This window comes from Bison bison, unplaced genomic scaffold (assembly GCF_000754665.1).
Source record: "Bison bison bison isolate TAMUID 2011002044 unplaced genomic scaffold, Bison_UMD1.0 scf7180017864322, whole genome shotgun sequence".
Classification (NCBI taxonomy): Eukaryota; Metazoa; Chordata; class Mammalia; order Artiodactyla; family Bovidae; genus Bison; species Bison bison.
The window spans coordinates 6,041,193-6,052,330 of record NW_011494894.1 but is presented as its reverse complement, the minus strand read 5'-3'; the positions used below and the strand labels follow the sequence as shown (position 1 = coordinate 6,052,330).

At 40.0% G+C, this 11,138-nt stretch overlaps 1 protein-coding gene across 1 annotated transcript in view; it reads right to left on the bottom strand.

Annotated features, from left to right (window-relative positions):
- FAM129A (family with sequence similarity 129, member A) overlaps positions 1-11,138 on the bottom strand; it is a 185,004-nt gene that overhangs the window by 104,876 nt on the left and 68,990 nt on the right. Inside the window, exon 2 of the mRNA XM_010853087.1 lies at positions 3,121-3,251. Coding sequence (XP_010851389.1) covers positions 3,121-3,251 — 131 coding nt within the window. The remainder of the gene's footprint in view (positions 1-3,120; positions 3,252-11,138) is intronic.

The window sequence follows — 11,138 nt, the reverse complement described above, 5'->3', positions numbered from 1 at the left end:
TTAATTGGAGGCTAATTACTTTACAATATTGTATGGGTTTTGCCATACATCAACATGAATCTGCCACAGTGGATTTTGCATTAATTATGCTGGTGATTAGGGAAGTCCCCGTTAGGTTCCTAGACAGGTCTCTATTGGGCTAACTGTGTAAGGGATAATTCTCATCCTGCCTCATGTATTATCTCAAAATATAGGAATGGGCCTCTTGTCTTTCATGTGTCACTGACTTTACATAAACTATAGTGCCTCTCTTTCTGACTTACTTCACTCTGTGAAACAGGCTCTGGGTTCATCCACTTCACCAGAACTGACTCAAATTCGTTCTTTCATGGAATCTATAAAAATTGATGACCCTATTTTCAGGGAAGGAATGGAGACACAGATGTAGAGAATGGACTTGCAGACACAGTGGGGGAGGGAGAGAGTGAGACGAATGGAGAAAGTAGCACCAACATATATTCACTATCATGTGTAAAGGGCATCTTCCCAACCCAGGGATCGACTGGGTCGCCTGCATTGCAGGCAGATTCTTTCCCATATGAGCCACCAGGGAAGCCCCATAAAACAGAGAGCTGGTGAGAAGTTGCTGTATAACACAAGGAGCTCAACCTGGTGCTCTGTGATGACTTAGAGAGGTGGGATGAGGGGAAGGGGAGGAGGTTCAAGATGAAGGGGATATATGAGTAATTATGGCTGATTCACATTGTTGTAAGGCAGAAACCAACACAACATTGTAAAGCAATTTTCCTCCAATTAAAACATGAATTAAGAAAGAGAAAAAACTGTAGTGCCTTTAACACAATATTGTAAGCCAACTATATCTTAATGAAAGAAAATTATAATCCCTTTAGAAATGTCTCTCCACTTTTAAGCAAAATTTACACGAAGCATACAGAAAAGATAGATACGCTCATCTTTTTAAAAATCCACTCAGGGATGGAATTTCTAAGGTAAATTTCAAGGTATTGAGACAGATGATGAAATACTCTCCTACCTGGACTCCTTAACATGTAAAAGAGGCCCTCACTCTCCTCTTTAAATGAGACTGAAACCATATATAAGCATAACTTTATAGTTGTTACGCACAGCACTTCTTCAAACTGGGCCACTTAAATCAACTGATATGCTTGTTAAAAATATGGGCTCACCCTAGATTTATTATATAAGAATCTCTGGGGATGTGGACCAGAATTTTCACTTTTATCAAACTCCCTAAATTTTTTCCATAACTGCTTTATGGCGATGACAATCAGTTATCTCTGCAAACCCATGCCACTAAATCTGTTGATCAACTCGCAGCAGTATTGAACCCATTTATCATTCGTCCTTTCTTGAAATCCCTTCTTTTATTTGTCTCAGGCACATTGTACTTCCCTGATTTTTTTTCCCCTACTCCACAGGCTATTTGTTTTCAGTCCATCTTGCTGGAATCTTCTCCTTTTTCTGATCTCCAAATGTTGAAGGGGCCAGAATTTGGTCATGGAACCTCTCCTATTCTGTTTACACTTTCCCTTGATTATGTCCCATGACTTTAATACCAGTTAGGAGCTAAGAAATCCCAAATTTCTATTCTTTAGCCTCAACCTCTCCACTGAGCTCCAAATCAGAGCATTGAACTATTTCAGTATTTCCACAGGTGCATGTCAAATAAGTATCTTAAACATAACATGGACAAAAGTGAGCTTAGGATCCCCATTCACCTCTGACTCTCCTGAATAAAAGACAAGTCCAACTGCTTATTTGCTCAGGCTGAAAGCTGTCATCACTAATTTCTCTCTTCTTCTGTTCTCTCAGATCCAACCCATCCACAAGTTCAGTCAGCTCTGACTTGGAGTCTTCTCACAACAACTTCCATCACCACCCTAGTCCAATTTGCCATCATCCTTCTCTTGGACTGCTACAGTGTCTTTCTTGCCAGTTTCCAGTTCCCTCTCATGTCCCGCCCTGTGTTCTATTCTCTAGAGAAAACCCAGAGAGATCACTTAAAATTATAAGTTACTCTGTATTCCATACCCTCCAATAACTTTACATCACACTTAAAATAAAAACCCTTATTGTGGTCTATGGTCCTATATGATCTGGCTTCTATTAGTCACTCTGTATTCCTTTTTCAACTCTCCTCCCTTGCTCACAGGGCTCTCAAGACACCAGCCTTCCTGCTGCGCTTTTAACTGCAGCAAAATCTTTGCAACTCTGTTCCATGTGCTTGGAGCACTCTTTCCACAGATACTCACACAGCCTATTCTTTAATTTCACTCTAGTTCCTGTTCAAATGTCATCTCCACAAAAGGCTTCTCCGAAATATTCATGACTCCTGCTTTGTTTTACTTGATAGCATTTCTTATTACCTAATACCACCTGATATTCATTTATTTATTTATTGTCTTTCTTCTATTTGAATATTAACAGGAAAGCATAAAATCTGTCTTGTTCTCCAGTACTTAGGATAGGGTCTGGCGAGCAAGCATGCATGCTAAGTTGCTTCAGTCATGTCTGACTCTTTGCAACCCTATGGACTGTAGCCTGCCAGGCTCTTCTGTCCATGAGATTCTCCAGGCAAAAATACTGAAGTGGGCTGCCATGCCCTCCACCAGGGCATCTTCCCGAACCCATGTCTCTTGTCTCCTGCATTGGCAGGCAGGCTCTTTACCACTAGCGCCACCTCGGAAGCCTCAGGGCCTGGCACATAGTATTAATAAATATTTGTTTAGACTGTGGATAATTATTATAATGGAGCAAAGGAGAAAGAATAAACTACAGTTTAGAAGATAAAAATCACATTTGATCAATGACCAAAATAAAAATGCCAGAAGTATGAGGCATTGAAATTATGACTTTTTTTGTACTGAACTTCATTAGAGCAAGTCAGATTTCCTGACATCAAAGCATCAGTGTGGAAAAAGATGATAAAATTGAAATCATGCTTGTTTTCTTTTTTATATGGATTGCACCATCAACAAGAAATCATATGTTCTAACTTCCGGGCAAATAGTTTTTTGAGCATGATTTGAGAACAGATTTTTTAAGCTGTCACACCAATTATTGTTTATTTCAGAAACATCATGAGCTATAAACCATTCTTAGTGGGAGAAATATGGAAACCAAATGTCCATGGGTTACCTTGGTCTTCAAAAATTGTGATGTTAAATCTCTTTGCTGCTCTACTTCACTGCGTACATGGTTGCAGAAAGCCACAGAGTACTGGCGACTGTAGTAGGGACTGAAGTTTTTGATGGCTGCCTCAGTTTTCCCTGAAAAAATGTGAAAATCAGAATTTAGAAATGTATCATCTGTCAGAGAATAGACACATATCTCCATAATTCTATAAATACCCCTCAAGGTTCCCCACACCCTCTGCTTTCTAGGGATTTGTTATTTTCCCACAGTGCCTGAGAACTTGGATACCTTTATCGATTCCTCCCTTCTGGCATCACCCTGAGTGACTTCAAGGTCCCCGAGGACCATCTATCCAGTAACCAACTTGCTCCACTTTATATCAACAGCCCATTGTCATGACCATAAACTCAACCATCCTCCCAGTTCTTCTACAACGGCCATTCTACCTCACCCTGTTCTCCCCTTCACCTTGCTCTTCATTATCCTCTACTTTAAGTCATTCAACATCTCCTGCACAGCAATACCACAGTCCCAGGCTCCAACATTTCAGCTCTGGACACACATCACTCCATTTCTTTACCCCCCAGATCCTGAGGCTCCACTTCTAGTCCTGTGGATCCACAGCCCTGGATAAAATCAACAAACTATTTCTTCTAGTTTTGCCCCTATATCTCTGGTCTAAAAGTTTTTTTGTGATTTAAAGAATTTTATAATTACCACGGGGAAACTTTTGGCTTAGGAATCTTGAGACCTGAATTCTGGTCCCAATTCTAGAAGACAGAGAAGTGAACCAGCTGTATGACCGTGGGTGTCACTCATTCTCTCTGGGCTCCAGTGTCCTAACTATAAAAGAAGGTGCTCACTAGTCCACACTTTCCTTGGAATCTACGTGACAGTGAAATATAACCATGGAAGTACAGTTGTCTGACAACTAAGACTGATAACTACAATATGATCTCTCAGCACCAAAAGAAAATAAAGCTGAAGATTAATCATGTCGGGGGCCAGGGTGGGGGAGGTTGAGGACTGGAGATGGAGGGAGAGGGAGAGTTAGGCACTGGAATGCTCTTGAGCTTTTCCAACCTGGGCAACCAAACTGCAGGAAAGGAGAAGGAAAAATAGGGGAGGAAGGGCAAAGGAGCATTCTGAAGCAGATGAGAAATCCTCACAAGCTTTCAAGCACTTCCCACTGAGAACAGAAATAAATACAGGTCCCACTGACTGTGCTTACCAGCTGTTAGTCCCTGTAATGAAATGCTAGTTTGAGAAAAGTAAATCTGATATAATATTCCAAAATATTTTAAAAGGCTTTCATGGGAACCTGGCATAGTTTTTGTTTTCGAATTGGATATTATAGTCAACAGAGAAATAGTAAAACATACAGGCAACATTTGTTTAGAGCTATTATGCATGTAAAATTTCAAAACTAAATGAAGGGTTATAACCACGTAGATAAAGATACTCAGTATGAGAACTATGAATCCACACTTGCCAACTTCTATGCCTGTAGGATCACTGCCCCAAACACCCACAAGTGTATGAGTTGCTGTTGTTCAGTCACTCAGTCATGTCCAACTCTGTGACCCCATGACGGCAGCACGCTAGACTTCCCTGTCCTTCACCATCTCCCGGAGCTTGCTCAAACTCATCCTCTCTATATGGAAAGTCCTTATGTAGCCCAGGCATTTAGGTCTCATAATATATATGAGGTAAAGGGGAATTCTCACTTATTCCCTCAAAAAAATGACATTTTCTGGTTGTATTCATGAGCTTTAATAATTACTACTTGAGTTGGTGATAGACAGGGAGGCCTGGCGTGGTGCGATTCATGGGGTTGCAAAGAGTCAGACACGACTGAGCGACTGATCTGATCTGATCTGAAGGTGCTTTGAGACCTACTAATAATAGGTTCTGTAGAAATGCAAATAAAAGCTCCTATAATTTCAATCAGGCATGCTTTTCCTTGCTCTGTGAGTTTATGGTATTACTATTAATCAGTATTTGCATAATACTCTCATATGCTCAGGCTTTTAAGTATCTAATTGGTCACTATTTTATTAGCTTTTATGCAGTGCATAAGAAGGAAAATTCTATCTACTTGTCTATAATTTCCTTGTATAGGCGTGGGGCATCTTTGAGAATTCACACAATGAGGATGTCTCACTGAAACATATAAATGAATAACAAAAGCTGCCCATTAGGTCCACGTAACCACTGTTTAGTCTAGCAGAACAGCTGGTTAATTTCTGATGCGAATTTTTGTACACTTGCAAGCACTTGGATTTAAATAAAAGGAGATGGATGTCATTGTATGATGAGTTCTACAGAACCTTGAAACCTGATATCCTGCCACATCACCAAACCTCCCTCAAGGATGTTCTGTTTCTACTGAGATGCTACAATGCCTCTGCTCCCTTCCAACAGGAGAAAAACGCTTCTGCAACTTGAATCTCTGCATATGGTGCAATCCACACAGCAGTGACCAAGGAGGGAGTACTCATAAAAAAGGATCACAGCTTTCGAGGGTAATTAACCTATTGACTGTTTCCACATGTGAACAAAACAGCTAATAACATCACAAATTCTAGAAGGAAAATAACTTAAAAGCTATTCCCAAAATGTATCTAGATTTTAGATTCAGCAGATCTAAACCCAAGTAAAAGAATGCCTGGTGTAGGGATCTTGACAATTTGAGAAAAGCCTAGAGTTGGGGCAAAATAACACTGTAGTTAGGAGGATGGATTCTGGAGTTAGATAAGGGATGAATTGCATCTCTGCTACTTACGAGTAGTAAGACTTCACACCAGTTTCTTCCCCATATAAAATGAAGCCAGTAAGAGTAGCATTCTCATGAATTAAGGTGTTATATTACTCAACCATTAAACATGAAATATTGCCATTTGTAAGAATGCGTCTGGAGCTAGAGAATATCATGCTTAGTGAAATGTCAGGCTGACAAATACTCTATGATACCACTTATATGTGGAATCTAAAAAGTAACACAGATGAATGTAAATGCAAAACAGAAACAGACTCATAGATATAAAACACAAGCTTGTGGTTGTCAAAGGGGAGAGGGAAAGGGAAATGACAATTTAGGGGTATGGAATTAATAGATACAAACCACTATATGTAAAATAGATAAGCAACAAGGATATACTGTATAGCAGAGTGAATTATACCCATTATCTTATAATAACCTATAATGGAATATAATCTGCAAAAATACTGAATCAACTTTACTGCACACCTGAAACTAATACAGCATTGTAAATCAACTACACTTCGATTTAAAAACAAGAATAACAGTCTCACAGTGTGGTCATAACTACATGAAATAACTCAGTAAAGTGCTCAGCACTGCATCTGGCACATAGAAAGTGCTCAGTAATCCCTAGTAATTAAACTGATGAAGAACTCAAGCTAACCACCCAGGGAAGGTCCTTAAGCTGAACCAAGGAATGAAGAAGTCAAAAGCAAGTTGTCTACTGTTAACTCTTTAACTAGGACCTGCCCTGTTGCTTACAAAACCACTATCCTACTCACTGAAAGCTCAGGACAAACATAACCTACATCTTCACAGATGTTTCAGGAACGCTTACTAGCATGTAAGAGGCTCTCAGTGCAACCTGAATTAAAACCAACTAAATCAAACATTAGCCTTAATGAGCCAAAGTGAAAAGGCAAGTTAGTATATGTATTACATTGAGTTCCCCACTCTGAGCCTAAATTTTTAAAATGGAAATACAGTTTGTTTACAATGTCAATTACTGCTGTACAGAAAAGTGATTCAGTTATGCACATACTGTTGTTGGGCTGTTCAGTCACTAAGTCATGTCCAACTTTTTGCAACCTCATGGACTGCAGCATGCCAGGCTTCCCAGTCCTTCACTGTCTTCCAGAGTTTGCTCAAATTCATGTCCATTGAGTCACTAATGCTATCTAGCCATCTCATCCTCTGCCACCTTCTTCACCTTTTGCCTTCAATCTTTCCCAGCATCAGGGTCTTTTCCAATGAGCTGGCTCTTGACATCAGGTGGCCACAGCATTGGAGCTTCAACTTCAACATCAGTCCTTTCAGTGAATGTTCAGGACTGATTTCACTTAGGACTGACCAGTGTGATCTCCTTCCTGTCCAAGGGACTCTCAAGAGTCCTCTCCATCACCACAACTGGAAAGCATCAATTCTTTGGTGCTCAGCCTTCTTTATGTCCAACTCTCACTTCTGTACATGACTACTGGAAAAACCATAGCTCTGACTATATGGGCCTTTGTCGGCAAAGTGATGTCTTTGTTTTTTAATACACTGCCTAGGATTGTCATAGCTTTCCTTCCAAGGAGCATCTTTTAATTTCGTGGCTGCATACATTCTTTTTATTATTCTTTTCCATTATGGTTTATCATAGGATATTGAACATAGTTCTCTATGCCATACAGTAGGACCTTACAGTTTATTCATTCCATATATAAAAGCCTACATCTATTAACCCCGACCTCCCACTCCATCCCTTTCCCAAGCACCTTCCCCTTGGCAACCACCAATCAGTACTCTATGTCTGTGATTCTGCTTCTGTTTCATAAATAGGCTCACTTGTCTTATTTTAGATTTCACATACAAGTGATATTGTATGCTATTTGTCTTCCTCTTTCTGACTTATTTCACCTAGCATGATAATCTCTAGGTCCATCCATTTTGCAGCAAATGACCTTATTTCATTCTTTTTAATGGCTGAGTAATACTCCATCATATAGCCGTACTGTATTTTTATCCATTCATCTGTCAATGGACCCACAGTGGCTACACTAACTTATATTCCCACCAACAGTATATAGGAGGGTTCTCTTTCTCTCCACATCCTCTCAAGCATTTGTTATTTGTAGACTGTTTAACCATGGCCATTCTGACTGGTGTGAGGTGGTACCTGTTTGTAGTTTTGATTTGCATTTCTCTAATAATTAGAGAAATGTTGAGTATCTTCATGTGTCTATTGGCCATCTGTATGTCTTCTTTAGAGAAATGCTTATTTAGGTCTTCTGCCCATTTTGGGGTAGGACTGTCTGTTTTCTCATTGTTGAATTGTATGAGCTATTTGTATATTTTGGAAATTAAACACTTGTCAGTCGCATCATTTGAAATATTTTCTCCCATTCTGTCAGTTGTCTTTTTGCTTTGTTTATGGTTTCCTTTGCTGTGCAAAGGTTTGCAACTTTGATTAGGTCCCATTTGTTTATTTTTGTTTTTATTTGTATTGCTTTGGGGCTTCCCAAGTGGCACAGTGGTAAAGAATCTGCCTGCCAGTGCAGGAGACTCAAGAGACACTGGTTCAATCCCTGGGTTCAGAAGATCCCCTGGAGAAGGAATTAGCAACCCACTCCAGTATTCTTGCCTAGGAAATTCATGGACATAGGAGCCTGGTGGGCTATAGTCCATGGGCTTGCAGAGTAGGACACAACTGAGCAACTGAGAGCAGTGCGGGAGACCGTCCTAAGAAAACATTGGTACGATTTATGTCAGAGAATGTTTTGCCCATGTTCTCTTCTAGTAGTTTTATGGTGTCATGTCTTATGTTTAAGTCTTCAGCCATTTTGAGTTTTATTTTTGTGAATGGTGAGAGGGTGTGTTCTAACTCCATTGATTTACATGCAGCAGTCCAATTTTCCCAGCACCACCTGATGAAGAAACTGTCTTTTCCCTAGAGTATATTCTTGCCTCCTTTGTCAAAAATTAATTGACCATAGGTGTGTAGGTTTCCTTCTGGACTCTCTATTCCGCTCCATTGATTCATTTGTCTGTTTTTATTCTAAAACCACACTGTTTTGATTACTATAGCTTAGTAGTATTTTCTGAAGTCTGGGAGGGTTATGCCTCCTGATTTGTTCTTTTTTTCCTAGGGATTGCCTTGGCAATTCTGGGTCTTTTATGGTTCCATATGAACTTTAGGATTATTTCTTCTAGTTCTGTGAAAAATGTGTGAGCCTCAATTTTGTCACTTATAAAATGGGGATTATAAGACACTCATTTTCACAGTGCTTTATAAGTATTCAGTGGGATATTCTGCAGGTTAAAAAGTACCTAGAGCAGTATCAGACACTTTAGATACTCAATAAATTTTGACTATTACTACTATTATTTAATATACCACCATAAGGGCATTCAAATAAGTGGATCAGCCCACAGGCACCACATAAAATAATTTCTGCTTAACCCAGCTTGTTTCCACAGTTCTCAAGATTCTTGAGTATTGTATTACCTTCCTCTCCACCCTCTGCAATTTAGTATCATATTCTCTTGCCTAAATTGTTTTTGAAACACACTGCCAGGTATTTCTCTAAAAGGAAGTTACTCAATAATATGAAGACTAGAACCACAAAGGGCTTCTTCCACATTTTCTTGTACCAGCATTTTGGTCACAGGCATATTTCTTCTAATCCTACTTAAGTATTACAGCCTGTACTGGGCCTTGGGCTGGTGCAATTTACTTGACCAGGCTGGTCTTAATACCCTTCAGGGTAATCATCACTGAAGTTAAAAGAAACCTCCACGAGAGCTCTGTCCACAACATTTAGCTTCAGTTCAACTTTGTAAAAATAAGAAAAGTATCTTCTGGCTCTTTTAAAAGCATCTGAATTCATACAGGTTCAAAACTCAGCACTATTATTGATTCCTTTTCCCTTGCTCCCATATTCAGTCATCAGATCTTGTCACTTCTATTTTCATAACATTTCTTGAATCCACCTCCTTTTCCCCATCCCAACCACCACACCTTCAATCAAGTCTTTATTATATTGCAAAAAACAATGTACAAGTGTCTTAATCTGCCCTATCTCAAGATCCCAGCACAGCAAAAAACAAAACAGACTAAAAAACTTTTGTAGTTCTTAGTTCTAAAACAGGAACAAAGAAGTCAAAACCAGAGTGGGGCGGGGGGAAATGCCACTGCTAATACATACATCCTGGAGGATTACAGGAAATAGCCAAAGCTTGCTCCCTATTGCAAAGGCAGGATTCTGGGAAGTGGCCAGAATGAGTCTAGAGTCGATGGAACAGAACAGGAGAGGCTGAATCCTCTCTGGCCACCATGGTCCCATTCAAGAGAAAGCCCCGACATGAGTTGTCAAGGCCCAAATATTAAAGTAGGGAACTGTCCTTCAGAACCAAGTCTTGCCTTTAATTTTCCCAGGCAACTCTTTTGAAAGCCTTAAGGGGCACACCTCATAGTCATAGGCCATAATCCTCTGTATTCTGGCTTGACAAGTTTCATTTGACATGTTGTTGCAAGACCATGTTAATTCCTTCATAAAAACCTTCAACAGTTCCACATTGCCTAGAAGAGTAATCACCCAGACTGGCACCAAAGGCCCTGTGATCTGGCTCCAGCTCTCTTTTACTTCCCACCTCTCCTACTCAAACTAACGCTTCTCATCCCCAGTACATGGCCATGGCTTCACCCCTCCTTTCTCCCTTACTTCAAGCCCAGGTGGGAATCCCAAGCCAAGAAGAAAACTTTCTGGCTCTCCCCAGCTGGAAACACTCACCTTCTTTTGTATTCTCCCCAAAATACACCACTTTTGCTACAGCTGTTTAAATATAGCTCATCTCTCCTCCAAGTGTATACTTTTATTTGTGTACTCATTAAATATTTGTTGAATAAATGAAAGAATAGCTAAGTAAATATTTGAGTAAAGTAAATTACAGCGCATCAGAATCATGAAATCTATGCCAGTACCCTAAGAAAGGAGTAAGGTCCAGTTCTCAGTTTGACTACTTATTATTAAAAATATGTATTCTTACACAAGCTTCCTGGGTCAGGAAGGTAATGGAGTAGGAAATGGCCACCCATTCCAGTATTCTTGCCTAGGAAATCCCATGGACAGAGGAGCCTGGCAGGGCTCCATGGGATTGCAAAGAGTTGGACATGACTGAACACACACACGCATGCACACACACACACACACACACACACACACACACACACACACACTCTTACACAGCATGCAATCCATGAGGGGTCCTCGGCTAG